A 21,552-nucleotide genomic window follows, 5' to 3' on the forward strand; every position below is an offset into this window, starting at 1 on the left:
TTTGGTTGACATATAGAAAATCGTATTTCCCATGAATTAGTTTCATATATTTTGTTTGATTAACTTATGTAATACCCATGTATTATTATAATTTGAACTACTTTCCTAAATTTTGAGGACAATAATGTAATTTCACCCAGAATACTTGTGGGAAATTTGAGTGACCAAGGTAGGGTGTGAGAAATTAATTCTTATGTTTTGTAGGAATTCCAAATTCCTAACGAATTTCCACTTGCTACATTTTTGCTAACCAAACAACTACTTTAAACATATTTCCCATGAATTTGTATTTCCCCCATTATTGAAATCCCTTTTTATTTGCACTAGAAATTCACTTTTGTGTGATGTTTTTAAATAAATGGTGCAAATAATAAGGGATAGATGGAGTAACACTTTAATAAATTTAAATTAACCACATATACTTTTGTGTCGATCAAGTTGTTACACTTAAAAATTCCGAAGACAATAAGGGGCCGTTTGGTTGGGGGTTTTCATCAAAGGGAATGGGAATCAACTGAGCTGATTCCCTTTGTTGTTGTTTGTTAGACACTTTCTTTCATTCCCTTAACCCCCTCCATTACCCCAAATCCTTCTAACTTCATTCCCCATCCCCCCTAGACTTTCCCATTCCCTTTCCTTAGCCACCCATCCACCACCACACTCACACTAGCCACCACCCTTTTACTTTACCCTCACCACCCAACTGCCACCAGTCACACCTCCACCGCCATCGCTGCCCTTTCCCCGACCACCTCCACCCCTTCCCCGACCACCGCCGCCCACCGATAAGACCCAGATCTAACACCCTCACAATTTCACAAACCCAAACCCAAACCCACCGGCTCACCATCGTCGACACCCCATATCGACTCACCATCCCCGAGACCCCCACAACCCAAACCCACCACTGCTAACACCCTCGCCGAGAGCAGCAGTGAGCAGCGGCAAGGGTAGAGAGCAGTGGCGACAAGTAGCAGGGCACGTTTGGTGGGGGGCGAAGGGCGGTGAGTGGTGGTTGGGGATGTGCGATGAGTTGGTGGGGGGCTGGGTGGTGGCTGGGAAATGTGGGAATTGAAGAAATAAGGTGGCTGTGTGGTGGTTGTGTGGTGGTGAAGTTGGTGATAGTGTTTCCTTTTGTTTAAAACAAACAACTTTCATAATTTTGGGTAATTTCATTCCATTCTCTTTCTTTTCCTTTGTTCATTTCATTCTGTTTACCCCGTGTAAACCAAACGACCCCTAATAACTTTCTGGAGCTTTGGACTGGATTTTTCAAGGGTTTTATATGGGTACCTCCTATTTTTTAAGAGCGTCTTATGAACCCCAAATCCCAACTGAGATGAAAGAGAAAGAATCAAGAGAGAAGAGGATAAAAAAGTAAAAGGAGTAGTCTTTCTCAATATATACACAGATCCCCATGAAAATTACAAAACATTTTGCTTCTTCTTCTTCTTCTTCTTCTTCTTCATTTCATTCTCTTTGTTCAGTCTAAAGGATTCTCATTTTGTTCTCTGTAAAATAATAAGAAAAAAAAAAAAAACAAAAAATTCTCTCCTTCATTAAATTTTCTACACATTAGTTTATTTTTCTAGCCAATGATTGAATTTTGCCTTCTTCTGTAAGATTCTGGTATTAGTATTAGCTAAAGTAAGTGAGAGAAAAACGTGCCTAAAAAAATAATGAAGCATATTAGTGAAAATCATAATAACAATGGCAGTAACAGTGGTAGTAGTAACAGTAGTTCTAACAACTGGTTAGGTTTTTCTTTGTCTCCTTTGATGAAAATGGAGGCTTCTAATAATTCTTCTTCTGCACATGAACAAGTTGGACATCATCATGATTATCTTGATCATTACACTCGTCATCATCAACATTCGCAGTCGCAGCAGCAGCAGCAGCAGTCTCCTGTCCCTGTGGGTATGTTTTTATCTCCTCCGCCGCTGCTGCCGCAGCAGCCACTCAGCAGTGGTCCCATTTGCTTCGATCACGGCGGAGGAGGAGATAGTAGTAGTGACTATTTTCACACTCCTTTGACTGTTATGCCACTTAAGTCAGATGGGTCTCTTTGCATTATGGAAGCTTTCACTAGATCTCAACCACCTCAAGGTTCTTATTCATTTATTTTTCCCTTTTCACACTATTAAATATATTTTTTTTTTGTTTTTTTGGTGTTAGTGTTTTACTCCGTAATTTGTGCTCCTAAAACGAGAAAAATACAAGTTTTTACTTTATTTATCGAATGACAAAAGTGTAAATAAATATTTTCTATTTTATAAATAAATTTAATAGTTTTTCCATCCACTTATTTATAAATAATAATAGAGGTTATCTCTTATAAAACTCGAGTTTTGTTTTTTGTAAGACTATGAATACTTAATAAATACAGTGTACAATATATGTAAAAAAGTTACACGTTTGTTTAGTTTTATTAAATGTTTAATTAATTCTATTTTTTGCTTGTTAAAAAATAATTAAGGGCTATGTATATTATTTTCCATGAATATTTCAGTGCGGAAACTAGAGAATTTTCTTGGTATGAGCCTGGATAGTATCTACAGACAACAACAGCACACCCACCAACAACAGCAACAATTAGAGTCCTACATTTCTGCATTATCATACCAAGGATTTTCAGAGGATGACCTGCTAAAGAATTGGGAAACAACAGTAGATAACATTGGTAGTACTACAAATACTCTTGCTTCTGTTGCTGCACCAACTGTGGGCGGCTGTGGTGATTTACAGTCTCTTTCGTTGTCCATGAGCCCCGGTTCGCAGTCGAGTTGCATTACAGCTCCAGCAACAACAACAGCGGCGTCGACGACGGCTAATGTTTCTTCTGGGAGTGTTTGTGTTGGTGTTGTTGCAATGGACACCAAGAAGAGAGGGTTTGGCAAAGTGGGTCAATCTAAGCAGACTGTTCATAGGAAGTCTATTGACACTTTTGGCCAAAGGACCTCTCAGTATAGAGGGGTTACCAAGTATGTTCATTACAATTTTTATTTATTAAAAAAAAAAAACTTTTATGAGTTTTATGGTACTCGTAACATTTTTATTTTATCTTATTTTCTTAATTTATTTATGAATTCTGTATTTATTTTTTTGTAAAGGCATAGATGGACTGGTAGATTTGAAGCTCATTTATGGGACAATAGTTGCAAAAAAGAGGGGCAGACAAGAAAAGGGAGACAAGGTTAGTCAATAAAATACTAAAAAATAGCCTAATTTCTATCATTTGTTTGAAAGTGCTAGGACATAAATTTATGGGTCCATTTTTGGTCATCACTGAAATATATCTGACTAATTGATAATCAATTTTTTTGTTTGTTTGTTTTCATCATGTCTTGCTTGGAATGCCTGTTAACCAAATGCTGCACCTCTTTCAGTTTATCTTGGTAAGTGATTTCTCTACTCCCTCCATCCTAATATATATAGTTTTTATTTGTATTTTTTCACGGTATTTAAGAAATAAGAGGAGAAAGTGGATGAAGTACATTAAAGGTGGAATAAAGTTAGTCAAAAGTACCATGCAAGTGGATAATTTAAGGGGAAAAAAGTGAAAGTACAATCATAGACAAAAGTTAGAGAGAGAAGTGAAAAAAAGTACAAAGCAAGTGGATAATTTAAGGTTAAATTAAGAAGTTCAATGAATAAAGTTAAAAAAGTGAGGGTATAATGGTTTTTATATACTACCCAAAAATAGAAACAAGAACAATATTTTGGGTCTCCAAAATAGAAAAGCAGGATTTATAATATGGGACGGGGAGAGTATTAATCCACTCATTTTTTCTTGAATAGTTTATTATATTATATCGTCCGAACTTCTTTTGTTCATGGTATGACATGATTACTAAGTCTCTTAAGCTACGAGTAACAATTTTCTCTACACTAATTAATTTTTCTCACTCCCCCTATCTTATAAACATTGCCCCATTTAATATTTTACAATCCCCAAAACATGTCTTCAAACATAAAAATGTTATTTAATTTTTTAAAAATATTATGGTCAATATTTAAGGGACGAATGAAGAGAGTACATGTGTATCATGGACTTGGTATATTCTTATGGCCCATGGATTTACTCTCATTCTCCTCATATTGGGGTTGATTTTCAGGAGGCTATGATATGGAAGAAAAAGCTGCTAGATCTTATGATCTTGCTGCCCTGAAATACTGGGGACTCTCAACTCACACTAACTTCCCTGTATGTTACAAATTTTGTTTATTATGTTCAATATTATCAAGGTTATTTTATCTGAATCTGCAATGTATTGTCTGTTTTTATTAATGTTAGATAGAAAACTACAAACAAGAGATTGAAGAAATGAAGAACATGACTCGTCAAGAATATGTTGCTAACTTAAGAAGGTAAACAAAATAAATTAAGCTATTACGCGTATATTATCAAATTATCGTACTCATAATTAATCTCAATCATAATTCACAGGAAAAGCAGTGGATTTTCTAGAGGGGCTTCGATGTACAGAGGAGTGACAAGGTTCCCTTATTTTTCCTTATTTTTAACATAAACTCAGTTGTACTTAAATAGTGTATTATCTTTTTATATGAATGAATTTGAAAAAATAATGTTGCACTTAAATAGCTTGCATTTTTCAATCTTTAGTGGAAATGTTAATAATTTTATTTCAGAACATCACATCATTCTGAAGGATCTTTTGCTATTTGAAATTGTCATAAATATGGACATAAGGTAATTTCTAACATAATAAATGTTTGGTATTTAAATATCTAAGTTTGAATTGCAGGCATCATCAGCATGGTAGATGGCAAGCTAGGATAGGCAGAGTAGCTGGGAACAAGGACCTCTATTTGGGGACATTTAGTGAGCTAGCTTTCCCTTAACTTATTTTACATTTCAAATTATAATAAGTTTTGGTCAAATAATAAAAAATTCAAAATAAAGAAAAAGAAAAGAAAGAATGACCTGTAGTGGTGGTTTATGAGGCTCTTTTATACTAATGTTTAAAGAAGCTTTTATATTGGTCTTCCATTTTATGTCAATATCTGTTCTTATGTTTCTTTTTTATGCCACTACTAGAATTGCTTTACTAAGGCTGACCTTAGTATCCTTATTGATATGTTGCTTTGTTCTTTTCACTTTAATGTAGTAAGTTGAGGAAAAATTAGTTTAGATTCACTCTAATAAATTCTACGAGTATATAAGTTCAATTTGCAACTAATTTAAGGTCATATGAACAAATAAGTTCCAATGTGCACAAATAACATAGGAATATGGCTGTGACCATATTTATTGCGGTTTTAAACTTTTAATTTACATTTAAGAAAATGGTTGTATTTGATAATTTACCAAGCATGTATTGAATATAATGCTCTTAGGCACCCAAGAGGAGGCAGCAGAAGCTTATGATGTAGCTGCAATTAAGTTCCGAGGAACAAATGCTGTGACTAATTTTGACATAAGTCGGTACCATGTGGAAAAGATCATGTCCAGCAATACTCTTCTAGCAGGAGAGCAGGCTAGAAGGAACAAATTGGAATTGATCAAGGCTTTTGAGGAGAGCCCTAGTTCGACTGAGAACATTACTGTAGGCGATCTAACTGTAGCCAACAATGGCAATGACTCTCCTGGAGAGTGGAAGATGGTGTCAATTGACCCTAACCCTTCGTTCTCACTTGGCTTACAGGACCTTGTTGAGCTCGAAATGGCAAGTCCAAGTCAAAAGTTGGGTTCAGCAGCTCATTTCTCGAGTGCATCATCGTTGGTTACAAGTTTGAACAGCTCTAGGGAAGGTAGTCCAGATGAGAATATGTCATCAACCACGTCGAATTCGATGGTCTTCCCTTGGGTTGCATCAGCAGGGCAGTTAACACCATCTGCCGCAGTTGCGGCCACAGCCATTCCTTTGGCTCATGTCCCTGTTTTTGCTGCTTGGAATGATGCTTAACATGTTTAGTAGTATTCCTGTAGAAAGTTGGAGCAGGTTATTTTGCATGAGAAAAAAGTGACAAAAGGAAAAAGATGAAAGAAAAAAAGTTGGAAAATGGTGGGTAGAAGAAAAAAAGAGGGAAAATCTTTTTTTGTGGGGAACAAAAGAGGGTTTAGTGGAAGAAAATTAGAGAAGAGGGGTGTAATTAGACTTAATTAGGGACAAAAATGGGGTCCATTTATCTGTCTGTAAGCAAAATGCTGGAAACTTTTGTCAAACTTAATGCAAACTTTTTGGCTCCTCTTGTAAAATGAAGATTTTTTTGGCAAAAATGGAGGGAAAAAAAGAGGAAGAAGAATTTCTAATGATTAACATTCTATGGCATGATATTGCCAATATATATAATATGGTATATTATTGGATCTACTTTAGGAAACTTTTTGAAAAAATAAATATTATGGGGTCACTAGCTTAAGTACAAAATTCCAGCTCATTTCTTACATTTGTCAATAATGCAAAGATAAAGGGAGATCACTAAACTTTGACCACATCATTTATTTCTTCTACTTCAACTGAATTCCTCAATCATCTGTATTACAGTATGATTGCAAAAATATGCTCTCTTTTGCTTTGATTTTTTCTTTTTTTTCTTATCTTGTGCTTTCCTCAAAGGTGGCAGACATTCTCTCTGATTGCTTATAAAAGAGGAAGATATCATATGAGAAATTTCTCATATGAGAGATTTCTCATATGAACTCTTCTTTTTAAATCTACTTTTTAGGTTTAAATAGTCATGATTAATTAGGACTTTATCTTTAGTTTATAGGTGTTTAATGATTATATCTAGTTAGTCTCATCTACATTAAAATTGTTTACTCTATCCATAAACAATCGTTCACATGTACTCGTATTATTTTTAGAATTGTTTGAAAAATGCTATCACGTGCCTTTTAAAATTGAAATGTGTTAAAAATGAAAGTTTTTCTAACTTTGAGATAGAAGAGAGTAAATAGAGCAAGTAGAAAATCTGGTTGTTTTTCTTCTTACTTCTTTAGTTCACAAAACAGTGAACTTATTTATAGGCAAATATTTCCATTAAAATATTTTACATAATTGTACTTTTATACAAATTATTGTCCTAAATTTGTTCATGTGATGAGCTACAAATTATTGCGTTACAAGTTTATGTGAACTTCATTTTTGGTATTTTCTCAACAAAATGCTATTTAAAAAAAATATATTCCGTACATTTTTTTTATTTTTTTTTAGAAAGGTAAGAAAAATAAATATTAGGAAGCCCATTCTAATGTAGTCTTATGACTTTTGACTACCACAATTTTTTAAAATGGACGATTGAGATTATTTGTTTTTTTAATTTATTTTTAATTAGTTATTTTAAGTAAAAATAATTTTTTAATTATTTTAAATATTTTTTTATCTTCTAGAAATTATTTTTTAATATCTTCGAAATTCTGGAAATAAAAAAATATATAAAATAATTAATTTTTTTTAATTAAAATTAATAACTAAAGATAAATCAAAAAACAAACAATTTCACCCGTTCATTTTAAAAAAAATTGTGATAATCAAAAGTCATAAGATTAAATTAGAATTTTCACTTCTCATGAGGAGAAATATTCCGTCTATACAAAAATAATTTGGAAAAAAGTGAACTGATGTAAGAAAAAAAGTTTCTTTTCTTTGATGGCGTGCATTGGTCTCATTTTAGAAGAGATGAGAATTTTGTAGCCCATCAATTAACTAGATTAGTTCCGTTTGGTGTGGAACAAGTTTGGGTTAATAACAATCCTAGCGAGATTAACCCTTATGTTGTATTGGATACCAAGTTTCTTGATTAATAAAATACTAATCTGTCTTAAAAAAAAAAAAAAAAAAAAAGTCACAAGGACAGGTGATGAGAAGAACCGATCCCAAAATCCTCGGATGAGTGTGTAGAAAGGTGAATAGATATTAAAGGTGAATATAAGAATAAGAGAAGAAAATTGATTGATAAAATGTGAAATACATAATATTGAAATGAGACTTTTATAAAGGGATAAACTTGTTGGGTGAAAAGCACATATCAATTTGGGGACATAGGAAGTATATTCAATCATGTCACTATTAAAATCGATAATGATCAATGAGAAGAGAACAGAAATAGTATCTCTATCAAAAAGCCCTTTCATAAGAGGTTACAATGAGTTATGCCAATACAAAAACTTGCATAAGATGTAGAGGTGTCAAAACACCTGATTCGATCCGAAATTGACACGAAAAATATCCGATTTAAATTACGACTTGCGAGGACACAATAAATTAGATATACTCAACTTTAAAAATTGACCTGGACTCACCGAACCTGATCCGGACATTCAAACTAACACCTTTAGACGGTCTAATAATAAGACTCAATAATTAATAAGTGGTCATAAACATAAGACTGTATATAAAGAGGACTTACTCGTCGGTCAGATGAAAATTACTTTGGACTAAAAGTTGGGAGTATATTTTAAGTGTAAGTTTATGCCGTCACTATCCACTGATATAATGATGTTGAACGCAAAAGCAATTCCATGTCTTGGTGTGGAGTTGTGGATGAACCATCATTGCTTATGTTATTATTTGTATAAAGCGATTTCTCTCATTAATTCTCTTGCTCGTGTGGTTGATTGCATGTGTTGAGTTTTGACCAGATTTTAGAAATCATGAGGTTTGAATTCAATATATTGTAAAAGATGAAATTATAATCAAGCACCTTGCTTTGTTTTTTTTTTTTTATTTTTATTTTTTATTTTTTTTAACTGCTTTGTGCGAGAAAGTTTATTTCTTAATTTTTTTTTAAAAAAAAAGGTAAGAAAAGAAAAGAACAATAGGAAATCCTTCACATGAGGGGAACTTATAATATATCCGATATAAAAATCTAATCTTTTTTCATATATCATATCATATCACTAATATATAATGTCGGTCTCAAGTGTTGAGCCACGTAGGCGACAATTAGATATTATTGTGACACATATGATACCATGTAAGCGAAATTTGGATAGATTTTCTAAAATAAAAATATTGTATAGAGTTTTATTATCGATATACTTCTACAATTTCATATATACAAAATTAATCATAACTTTTAATAAATATCCCAAAAATCGGTTCTATTTCCATCATAAAATTTGTTTTGAAAAGTTCTTTTAAATAAGATCCATTTATAATATATTTAAGTTTTTTTAAATAAGATCCATTTATAATATATTTAATTTATTAAAAAGAATAGAAAATTAGTAAAAAATAATTTTTAATTGTAAAAATAATTTTAGTTTGGTAAAAATAATTTAATAAGTTTAATAAAAATAATTTCAAGCCAACACTAACATAGATATCTATTTACAAACAAACCTACAAAAAGTACAACATTATATAAATAAAGCGATATGATATCGCATGTCTAAATATCATGTATTATTAAATGGAATTATATGATCGTATTTAACATTCAAGCCAAGAAGTTTATTCTTAAATTTTATCAACAATCTGGACATCCAAACACAAAACTAATATCATATCATATAACTAATATATAAAGCTAAACTTTTAGCTAGGTCACGAAACAGTGACACTTGGCGTTTCAATTTTTCGCAAAGTGTCACGCCATGTAGCTAAGCAACAATTAATTATTAGTATGACGCTACGTAGGATTTATTTGGATATATTTTCTATGAATAAAAAAATTGAATTTTTTTTATTAGGATAAAAACTTGGATAGATTTTGTCGAATAAAAAAGTTAGTTTAGAGTTTTATGTTCAATAAAATTTGAATAGATTTATAAGATAAAATTATTGGTTTAGAGTTTTATTTCAAATAAAATACTAATAGTTCTCAGGTACAAAATAAATTATAAGTTTAGTCAGACCACGAGATAACGACACTTGACGTTTAAACTTTTCACCAAATATCGCACCAGGGAAACAACAATTAGATAATTTATCATATAAATTTGTTTTAATATCATAATTTTCTTTGAGCGAAGGAATTTATAATATATTTTAATCGATTGAAATAAAATACTTCACAACTAATATGATTTTATTACTGTATGTAGACCTTTCGGATTTTATTACAATGCAAAAGTTACAAAAAATAAAAATAAAAACAAAAGGAGTGTACTTACCAGTGCAAATACTCCCTCAAGTTCGGATTACTTGGGCTAGGAGCATCGGGGTCCACCATAACCTACAGTCACATTTAGCAAAGAAACCACTATAAAATCTTACTGCATACGAATGAGAAGATTCATTAGTTAAAAAAGCATGTATTTAAATACATGACGGTTGTTTAGAAATGATGATGAAAAGGGCTGAAAGAAGGAAGACAAAATAATCATACTTTTATTTACATTGGATTTTTATTCTTGGTAATTTCATTATTAGGTCAGCTAAGGGACTTACCAAGGTGTAGAAAGTCCTAAGGTCATCACCTCCAATCTCAACTCTTTGTTGATTAACAACCTGAGAGGGCCTGAGTTCACATCCATTATTAACATCTCTATTGTTAAAGCTTACCCTGAGAGTTACAGTCCTATTGAAGGGATCCAAAATATCCCCGATAACTCGGCCGACTACTAAAGGATCTCTTGGTGGTGCTCTAGGCATGATAGGGAATGGATTTCGATCTCTCTGTTTACGCTGTATATATGTATCCAGCTGACTCCTATTATAATTATAAGAAAAAGGCCAAGAAGGTTTGGGTTGCTAAAACCTTGCAGAGAAGAAGTTATCCCAGTGAGTGCTTATATATTGAGTCCTCAACGCAGGTTCCCATCATCTATCATCGCGTCTCATGTTGCATCAGTAACAACTATATCATCATTATATGCTTCAAGCATAATAACTTTATTTGCCTGCCAAAAAAATTAAAAATATTTCTAGGACCAAAACAATAAGGGGCCCACTCTACTTTCATTACTATAATAATAAGTTGGGGCAGATTCTTCTCAGAAGAGTTCAGCACCCATTGGTTCAAAACTTTGGGGGACCCGATAAAGAAAAACTTTGATCGGGTCATGGGTCATTTCGGATTGGGTCACTTCAAGTCACGGGTCAAGAAATGTTCAACGCTAGCCCAAAGTTTCGGATTCAGGTCAACCCGACGAGTTTAGAATAATTTTTTTGTTTACTTTATTTTTGGCTAATTTTAAGAATTTTCTAATATTACAAGCTTACTTTGCTAATTATTTATATAATTTCTTAAATCGAACATTTTCACCAATATTATTATTATTATTATTATTATTATTCATTGCCTACTACATATTTTAAATCTTCACAAAAACACATCAATTTCTAACTAATTTTATACCAATGATATATTTTAAAACTCTGTACATAAATAAAAAGTTTATCTTAAAATTTAATAAATAACCCGGGTATCGCACGGGGCACAAAACTAGTATATATAAAAAGAAGTTTTTTCCAGAGTTTTTAAAGAGCCATGTAGGAATAAATTTCTTAATGTGCCTAATGTGCCATGTATGATTATAAATTTTAGTTATAGCCAATTAAATAAGAGATTAATAATTTCTTTTAGAATTAAATAATTCATATGTCACATAAGCAAAATTGGCAAGTGAGATTTTAAAGTTTAAATTAATTAAATATAATATATTATCTTTTAAGATTAGGAATTTTATCTAAATATATAACGAATTGAATGAGAGGCAATTCATAATTTATTTTAAAATAAAAATATCAAATAAAAATACTACGTACAACGGATAAAATAACAAATTTTATCACATAAATAGAAAAAAATTTTGTTTTAAAAAATACAAACAAACTGTGCATCGCATGAGCTTCATCTAGTAGGAAATATAGCAGAATTATTTCAAGATATAATGTCAAAAAATCTTAGGTGGACCTTATTGTGGACCAAGTATCACGTGTCAAAACCACAAGAAAAAACAAAAATGCTTAAATCCTTCCAACCAAGCCCACTAAACCTTAAACCCCTAAAACCCCTAACCCAGTGATTCTATTCTTTTTCCCTTGCAACGAAAAATGCTCGACGCCATTAACAACTTCATCATCGAGCTCGAAGTTTTTTTCTCTCTCCTTCCAATCAATTCTAGGGTTTATAATTTCTCCATAATAAATCAATTTCTGTCAATATCATGGCAAATTCTTCTTTACAATCAATTGAAATTGATATAAATCGAAATATACAGAACACTATAAAAAACTTCCATATTAACGTAATCAATTTCGATTTGAACGACGAACCTCAAATCGAAAGCAACTACGAAGGTAAGAATTATAAAAATTACTGATCATCTATTTGATTCTAATTAAACTGTGCATATTTAATGATCATTGTTTGATTTGTCAAATATAGAAAACTTGTATCATCATCCCATTCAATTCGGACTTGAACAAGAAAATGAAGCTGTTGAAGATGTAGAACAGGCCAGGCTATTATTAAAGCTGAAAATGAGAATGAAGAAGAGGAGGAAAATCAGCATGTAATACAAGCTCAAGGTATTATGCGATATATATGTATATATACATATACATGTATGTATACACACACACACACATATGCAAATTATGCAATTGGTTTTAGAATTTGATAATGTGAATTAAGCGATTATGCAATTGCAATTGTTTTTGTGGAAAATTAAATTAGGCATTTAGGTATTAATTCGTATTTATTGTAAACAGTTGTAGGTAATTTATGTTGATAGAAAATTAAATAGGGTTATAGTAGTTAGAGACATGCAAAAGTAATATATGTTTACAATAATTTATATACACTAGTTTTAAGTAATATAGTTTCCTTTAGTGATAGTATAGTGATCGATTTAAACCTTTTTAAAATAGACCATATGTGTTAATTGAGGAAAAAAACAGAACAATGGCTTTAAAAAATAGTATCAGTTAAACTTCTACTAATATACTCTTCAAATTAAATAATAGGTGCAAATTATAATGAAGAAATTAGTGGTTGGTAAGTAAGAGAAACTCAAGCAACACTTGCAGAAATACATGAGTTATATTATCAACATGCTACTGCTGGTGTTTTTAGTGTTAGAAAAGCAAAAGAAACAAGTAAAATCGGAACTAAAGATATCACCAAAAAGTTCTTTGCATACTCTTCACTAAGAAATTCTAGTAAAAAGAAGGAAAAAATTCCATAGGTAAAAGAACTCTTGACAGAGGAAAGTTTATCAGTTAAAAAGAAAAAACAGGAAAAAGTAGGAGAGTTGCCATATCAAGGACAAATTATAATGCTTTGATAATAGCCAAACTAAATGAGGAAGGGCAATTTGAGATAGTTCAGCATGTGTTGATGCACAATCATCCACTCACTAGGCCACAATTTAGCCATTTTCACCGTTCAGAGCGTGTAATAACTGAAATTAAAGGGCAAGTAATTGAGGCCATGCAAGAATCTGGACTAAGACCTATGAAATCCTTTAATTACATGTCAAATGAAGCTGGAGGAGAAGATGCTATTGGTCATATAGTGAAAGACCACATGAATTATTGTTATAAACTGAAAATAAAGGCTATTGAAGGAGGAGATTCTCGGGTAGTGATGTGTTTGTGTATGCTAAGAATTAAAAAAATTACCCACAAACACTAGTCAGGTTCATATTATTTTATTGTGGAAGAATTAATTGAATAATTAATAACGATTGTTGGATAAAAACCTTAATAGCCTCGACTACAAGGGGTTTCACTCGGCCTCAACCTTATGAGAAGTGGACGCACCACGATAGCAACGCTACTTGATTAACTTAAACACAAAACTGATTTTATTCATTTAAAGGCAACAATCCTTTGCAAAAAAGGAAAATAAAAGATAAAATTCCTAAAAACTAATCCTTTCTAAAATATCATCTTAATCTCATACTAGGAAATAAAATCCTAACAACCTTAAAATAAGATAATTTATCAAGATAAACTCCTAATCCTACTAATCACGCGTAACTTTCGGATTGACGTTACTCAATCTCGTGATTAATAGAAAACTCAACAAAAATAAATCAACTAAAAACATTTTGATACTAAACAAATTATATTGATGCTAATGAATACGCATCAAACTCTCCATCTTGAAATTAACCTTGTCCTCAAGTTGGCTCAAAACATAGAATTAAATCAGTAGCATTGAAAGAAACACAAATTCCTTGTCCAAGTAAAACTTGATAGGCGTCAAAATTAGCATGATGAACAATCTTGAACGGACCTTATTCCATAGTAGTGGTTTTATCTTTTGAGCTATTGTAGGCTTGTTGTGCGCCTATGGAAAGCCACACATAATCACCAACACAAAATGGAGCCTTGTGATGAAGAGCTAAGAGATGATCGTTCCTTTCCTGCTTCTTACCCCTCTTGTACATCTTCTTAGACTCATATTGCCGTACATAATCAGAACTAGCTGCCATAGTATCAACCACGTCTCCCTCCTTGACCATGTCTTGGGTTTCGGTAGTTGTTTCTTCTTTGGTAGTCATGGGTTGTGGTGGTAGCGGTTGGAGTACAATTCTCCCACCTTCACGTGCAATGGTGTATACATTAGTCTTACCAAAGTGAATGGCATCATGATCCCACAACCATGGTCGTCCCAAAAGTAATAAACAAGCTTCCATAGGAATGATATCGCACCATACTTGATCTTTGAATGTACCAATTTCAAAATTAACCAACGTTGTTTCGTGATTAGAATTGCGCCATCATTGTTAACCCAACCAAGTTTTTAAGGTTGTAAATGACCTAGTTTTCGCAAATTTAAAATATCAACCATCTTCTTTGATGCAACTTTAATAGTAGCTCCACCATCAATAATTAAAGAACAAGTTTTACCATTAATGGAGCATCGTGACCAAAATAAATTATCTCTTTGTTTCTTATCTTTCTCAAAACTTGGTGCTACATGTAAGAGTGGTCGAAGTACTAACACGTCCCCATCATCAGACTCGGGAGACAGCATGGGAATGGCTTGATGAGCACCCGTGAAGTCCTTAACATCCTCCCCCTTCACTTTAAAGACATGGGCCAACGGTGAAGAAGAAGTACGTGTCTGCTCATCTTTATGAAGCTGTGGTAATAACGCAAGATGGTCAGATAGAGAAATTAAAACTTTTGATGGGCAATCTGCTTGCATATGCCCATAATCCTTACAATGATAGCACACTTTGTTTTGCGTCGTGTTTGGGGTAGCCTTCACAGTAGGAGTACACTTATCGTGTGATGTGCTAGTTGAGTCCCAGACCTTAGTAGATGAAGAGGCAGCAGCCATGGAGTCCTTAGACTCATTAAATTGTCTTTTGACACTTGCAGCAAGCACACAGAGATCATCAAACGTCTCATACGAACTCATCTCACACGCAAACTAGATGTGCCTTGCCAAGCCAAGCAAAAATTTGGCACATTTTCGGTCTTCTTCTTCGCGGCAACCATACGCCAAATAGAGCTTCTCAAACTTTGTTATGTACTGCTTAACCAACAACAAGTTCTGCTGTAAAGAATTAAGCTTGACGAACAATTTTTGTTTATACGATTTCGACACAGAGCGCTTATGCATCTCCGATTTTAGGGAGCCCCAAGTTGTAATTTTTTCCTTTTGATCTTTGATACGTTGTGATTGCAAATTCTCGTACCAAGTTGAAGCATAGCTGAATAGTTTAAAAATTGCTAGTCTAAATCGTTGGCCATCGTCAAGATTTTTGTGATCGAAAATACGATCCATACGTTGTGACCAATCAAGGTAAACCTTAGGGTCTTTGGTTCCTTCGAATTCTCAGCTTTAGATCAGATTCTTTCTGTTTTGGTTGGAGTGAAAAGGTAACAAATGAGTCTTGCAATTTCATGATATGCTGGCCGTACTGGATATTGCGCTGCTCTGCTTGTTCTAGCAGTGCAATTAGCTCTTCAACACGTGGTTGATCACTATTGTTTACCATTGCGAGATCGTCGATGTACCACAATGTATCCTTCTAGCGCCAATTGATGTGTTTGTGTAGGCTAAGAATTTATAAAATTACCCACAAACATAGTGAGGCTCTAATTATTTTATTGTGGAAGAATTAATTGAATAATTAATAACGATTGTTGGACAAAAACCTTGATAGCCTTGACTACAAGGGGTTTCACTCGGCCTCAACCTTATGAGAACTGGGCGCACCACGATAGCAACACTACTTGATTAACTTAAACACAAAACTGATTTTATTCATCGACAAAGAAATTATTCAAAGGCAACAATCCTGTGCCAAATAGGAAAATAAAAGATAAAAATCCTAAAAACTAATCCTATCTTAAAATATCATCTTAATCTCATACTAGGAAAATAAAATCCTAACAACCTTAAAGTAAGATAGTTTAACAAGATAAACTCCTAATCCTACTAATCACGCGTAACTTTTGGATTGACGTGACTCAATCTCGCGATTAATAGACAACTGAATAAAAATAAATCAACTAAAAATATTTTGATACTAAAAAAATTATATTGATGCTAATGAATACGCATCACGTAGTTTTTGATAAATTACAGGAATCTTATTATGAAGACCTTAACTTCTTTTTCATAGTAAGGTTGGATGCGGATGGAAGGGTTTGTAACTTGTTTTGGAGAGATTATGTGATGCTCGAAGATTACAAATTATATGGGGATGTCACTGTGTTTGACACCACATATAGGACGAATCGTTACAACCTCATTTGCGCACCCTTTGTAGACATAAACAACCAATGAAAGAACACTATGTTCACTTGTTCATTTATTGGTGATAAGACCATTCAGTCATTTTTGTGGTTAATTGACACCTTTAAAAAGGCAATGGATGGTAAATGTCCAGTCACACTCTTTATGGACCAAGATGCAGCTATGGCAGCTGTAATACCCAAGGTAATTTCTAATTTTGAAGGAACTTTTTGAATACTACTACATAAATATGTCTGTATTTAAATTATATTTAGTTGCCTCTGTTTTACATGTAGTGACCATTTGTTTGACTGTGGTAACTATATAAAAATGTAAAGGTACTTCAAATTATCCGATGTTTACCTTACTTAAACATGCTGCTGAGGTTTATACACATGCATTATTTAGGAACTTCGAAGAAGAATTCAACCTAGCTATTGGATCTCAAACTAAACTTCAATTAATTAAAAGAAGCAAAATGGTGAACTAATTGTACCTTAACGGTAGAGATGGCACAACTCAAGTAGTAACTTACGATCCAACAAATCAAACAATTCAATGTCCATGGAAATTTTTTGAAGAGTCGGGTTGGTTATGCTTCCATTGTCTTAGAATTGAATCTTGCACATGCATTTTGTTTCAAAAATCCCAGATCAGTACATATCTTTCAAGTGGACTAAAATGGCTAAGTTGAAGTTTGGAACAGGATGGAGGCAAAGCTAAAGAAGAAAGGGATACTAAACAACTTCACGCCATGGCGTCTACATATGGTGAGTAAGTATTATAGTCTGATCCTTAGTAGCCACAAGTTTGAACAAGTAAGGAAAGTCTTAGAAGAAAGCTTCGCAAAAGATTGAAGTGCAATAGATGAAATTATTTCTGCTCTGAACTCAACTGAAAACCATTATGAGAACACTACAGGTGTAGAAGAGAATTCACAAGCAGCTTCATCCAGTGTTGTTCAAGTACTAGACCCAGCTCGTGCAAAAACTAAAGGAGGACAATCAAATAAAAGGATCAGGGCCGTCTTAAAAATTTTAGAGGCCTTGTTCTAATCTTAAAAATGGGCCCTAATATTTTTTTCTTAGAAATAAAAAATAGTTTAAAATATGTTTTTATCATTACAATCCCAAAAAAAAAGAAAAAGAAAAATTAATAGCTAATACAAGTATTAAAGCTACCATTGCTAATTTCAATATATCATGTTCTACCAGTTAAATTGATATGTAAATATTGTGAAAAAAAATAATTGATATAATAAATATATTCTACTAAGAATCAATATATCCTTAGCAGAGAACCGCAAGTAGACTTTCTTCAAAATTTGGGCACGAACAACCTGATTCTCTGCTAATTGAAATGTATCAATCTTCAAGACAATTACAAAACTTTAAATCAATCTAATTTTTTTCTCCTCAACAACAAATTTGACCAATATTTATAATGAAAAGATAGAAATTTGGTAGACCGTGGAGTATATATTGGATGTATAATTTTAGCCATTGAAATTTAAAAAGAGGAAAAAATGGATTAAATTCCTCCATTGACAATTATGGAGAAGATTGCAGAAATTATAGGAAAGAATAGGGAAGGTTAGAAATTTATTGTGGGAATTACAAGAATTAAGAGAGTAATTAGAGGGTTTTATTTTTAAAAAGGGAGAAATTAAAGAAAATTAAAGAATTTGAATAACTTTAATCTTTCCGTTAAAAACAAGGAAGCTTAATTACTGTTCTATTGTTGATAGGTGTAGAGGTTGACTGTCATTAAGGGAGAGGGGAAGGAAAGTTTCGTTTACTTAAAATAAAAAAATAAAAATAAAAATGGGCCCCTTTGGTTTTGGGGCCCTGTGCAGCAGGTCTGCTTGCACAGGCCCAAAACCGGCCCTGAAAAGGATTTCAGGAAGCTATGACTACATCAAAAAGGGAAGAGGAGGAAGCATAGAGAATTTGGTGCCAAAACACAAAATTTTTATAATAAGTATATGCTCTAAAAGTATAAGAACATCTAGTTTTGTTATAGTAACTTGTATTGTTACATGGTTACTTTTTATTTGTAATTTAATTTTTTGGAAACTTTATATCTTTTAAATAATATATTGTCTTTTGTGGTTGACATAGTAACCTTAAATTTTCAGATATATATAATTTTTGGAATTTTTTTTGTAAAAGCACCATTTTGAGAAAAAAAAAAAAACCTTTTAAAAGCCTTTTGGTTAAAAAAACCATGTTCATATTTTTGCAAGAGGAAACCTATTTCCTTAATTACCCTCTAATTAACTTAATTAAACTCTAATTTTCTCCCATTTCTTCTAATTAACCTCTAACCTATCAAATTACTAAATAATTAGATTAAATTTATATATATATAAAAAAAACTACCACTCCCAACCACCCTCCCCTTCCTCCTCCCATGGCAGCAACCCCCTCCCCCACCGGACCCGCCGCCCAGATCTCCCCCACCTCCAGTGACCTACCTCCACCGCCGGCTGACCCCTCCCTTTGCTCCCTATCTCTGTCGGCGACCACCACCTCTCTTCGAATTTTTGGCTCTTAATTACTCAAACATGCTCAAATCAAGTCCAATTTAATTGCAATTTGCTTCTAAATCACCCTAGCATCACATACATAAATAATCAAAGCCAAAACAAGCATCAATTGCAAGCAAGATGCACAAAATAAAAAACCCCCAAATCGATTTTCTAGGGTTTTTCAAAATCAAGGAGGTGGTGGTTTTCAGTGGAGATAAAGGGGAAAGGGAGGGTCAGCCGGCGGTGGAGGTAGGTTGCCAAAGGTGGAGGGAACTGGGAAGTGGGTCCGGTGGGGGAGGGGTTGCTGCCAAGGGAGGGGGAAAGGGAGGAGGAAGGGGAGGGGGTGGTTAGTTAGTGGCTGGGGGTGATGGTTTTTTTTTTTTTATTATTATTATTTTTTTTATATATATATTAAATTTAAATATTTAGTAATTTAGTTGGTTAGTGGTTAATTAGAAGAAATGAGAGTACATTAGAGTTTAATTAAGTTAATTAAAGGGTAATTAAGGAAATAGGTTTCCTTTCGCAAAAAAAAGAAAGTGGTTGTTTTTTTTTTAACCAAAAAACTTTTAAAAGATTTTTTTTCGCAAAATGATGCTTTTAAAAGGTTTTTTCTAACAAATTTTCCATAATTTTTCTAAATAGTAGCCTTTGTTTGAATATAGTGACCTTTATTTCCAAATAATAATCTTTATTTAATAGCCCTGTATTGTCAGTTTTTCACCATTAATTTAACATAGAGTCCTTAATGTTGACATAATGACCTTTATTTTTCATTTAACACTATATTAAAACTCTTATCATTTAAACGTAGTGACATTATTTGAGCATAAAATGACTTTATTTCACCATACAAAGACCTTATTAATAATATAGTGACTTTTATTTCAACATATAGTGACCTAATAATATTCTAGTGACATTTCACTCTAAACCTTTTTAATATATATTTAACCTCTAATATTAACATAGTTACCTTTATTATGACATTAGGACCTTACATTAATAGGACAAGAAAGAAGATTGAAGTCTTCTTCTACAAAGGGTTCACCTTCATCTCGTTGTAAAAGAACTAATGAAGATGAACCTGAAGCTACCGCTCTTGCTCTTCATAAAAAACCAAGGACAAGAAAGAAGATTGATGAAAAATTAATAGTTGAAGCTGGTGATGTACCTACACAGTGGCGGAGCCAGGATTTTTAATCCGGGGGGACAAATTTCAGATGTTTAATATGATCACATAAATTGTTAATCTTTGTTTGAAATCACATATGAGATATGATAATTAATCTTATATAGCAAAAGAGGAGTCGTTAAAAGTTCTATTGAATTAAGAAAATTATCCAACAAAAACATAAATTTTGTTTGTATACCACAATTCTAGGTTGTGTAATCCCCAATACTCGATAAATACGAATTATCAAATAATAAGCCTTTAAATAAATTGATAATAGATATGAAGGGATTTGGGTTACATTCAGGAAAAAAAAACAGCTTTCTTTGCCTAATAAATTGTATTATGTAAAAATAAAATTTTAAATTTAATTCCAAACAATTAATAAAAATGAAAAAAAAATAAAAAATAGGCACATATAATTAAAGAGATAAAAAATACGGAAATATGTATTCATTAATAAATTGGATGAATAACAAATCAGTAATCACTATCAACAAAGTACGTGGTTAATTAAAGAAGTTAACTAAGAGTAGGTAGGGGTTTGAATACTTATAATACAGAATACTTTTTATTTTTTTTTTGAAACAAAATAATACGGAGTACTTTGTATAGATATATTTTAGAAAAAATTGCTTTAAATAATACCACCTGATTAGGGGATTTTTCCCTGCCAATCATCATCTGACAAGTGGACCAATCAGGCCCTGCCATGTGTCCGCCACATGGGCCAATAGGAGCCTGCCACGTGTCAGGTGTTGATTTGTCCACCATGGACCAATTGTGTCACGCCACGTGGCCTCCATATGCTAGAAAGGCTAAACAGCCACCTAGGCCCAATTTCCAAGGAAAGCCCTGTCAGCCCTAGGTTAAATCTAAACCTAGTGTTTGACACGTTTTCCAAGGTTATAAATACTCTAATTAATCCTCATTAAAGGGGGATTCAACAATTAATTACCCTCACCTAGAAAAAACCTTTACTCTTTTCCGCATTTATTACTCCTCAAACAAGTACTAACTTGACCGTCGGAGGCGGAGCTCCCACCACCCAAAGTCTCCGTTGTTTTGCAGGTACAGGCGCACGGTTCCAGTCCCGGAATTGTAACTCTCCCGTAGGATATCAGAAAACCCCTATATATTTTGGCGCCATCTGTGGGGAGAGTACTTTCGAGATGGCATCAAAGTCTGTACCGAATCCAGAAGAGAGGCGTCCAGAGGACGACCCTCAAGT

At 32.9% G+C, this 21,552-nt stretch overlaps 1 protein-coding gene across 2 annotated transcripts; it reads left to right on the forward strand.

Annotated features, from left to right (window-relative positions):
* The first annotated feature begins 1,009 nt into the window (after window positions 1–1,009).
* LOC110686428 (AP2-like ethylene-responsive transcription factor ANT) lies at window positions 1,010–6,277 on the forward strand. Of its 2 annotated transcripts, XM_021863045.1 has the most exons (10): window positions 1,010–2,106; window positions 2,510–2,981; window positions 3,111–3,193; window positions 3,387–3,395; window positions 4,116–4,204; window positions 4,295–4,368; window positions 4,448–4,498; window positions 4,767–4,843; window positions 5,359–5,567; window positions 5,667–6,277. In XM_021863045.1, exons 1-10 carry the CDS (start codon window positions 1,680–1,682, stop codon window positions 5,925–5,927), a joined length of 1,752 nt encoding a protein of 583 aa, XP_021718737.1. In that variant the 5' UTR covers window positions 1,010–1,679; the 3' UTR covers window positions 5,928–6,277. The 2 variants fall into 2 exon arrangements, with proteins under 2 accessions (XP_021718737.1, XP_021718736.1); XM_021863044.1 differs by having other exon boundaries at window positions 1,012–2,106; window positions 5,359–6,277.
* Window positions 6,278–21,552: the final 15,275 nt, after the last annotated feature.

This window comes from Chenopodium quinoa, unplaced genomic scaffold (genome assembly GCF_001683475.1).
Source record: "Chenopodium quinoa cultivar QQ74 unplaced genomic scaffold, ASM168347v1, whole genome shotgun sequence".
NCBI lineage: Eukaryota > Viridiplantae > Streptophyta > Magnoliopsida > Caryophyllales > Amaranthaceae > Chenopodium > Chenopodium quinoa.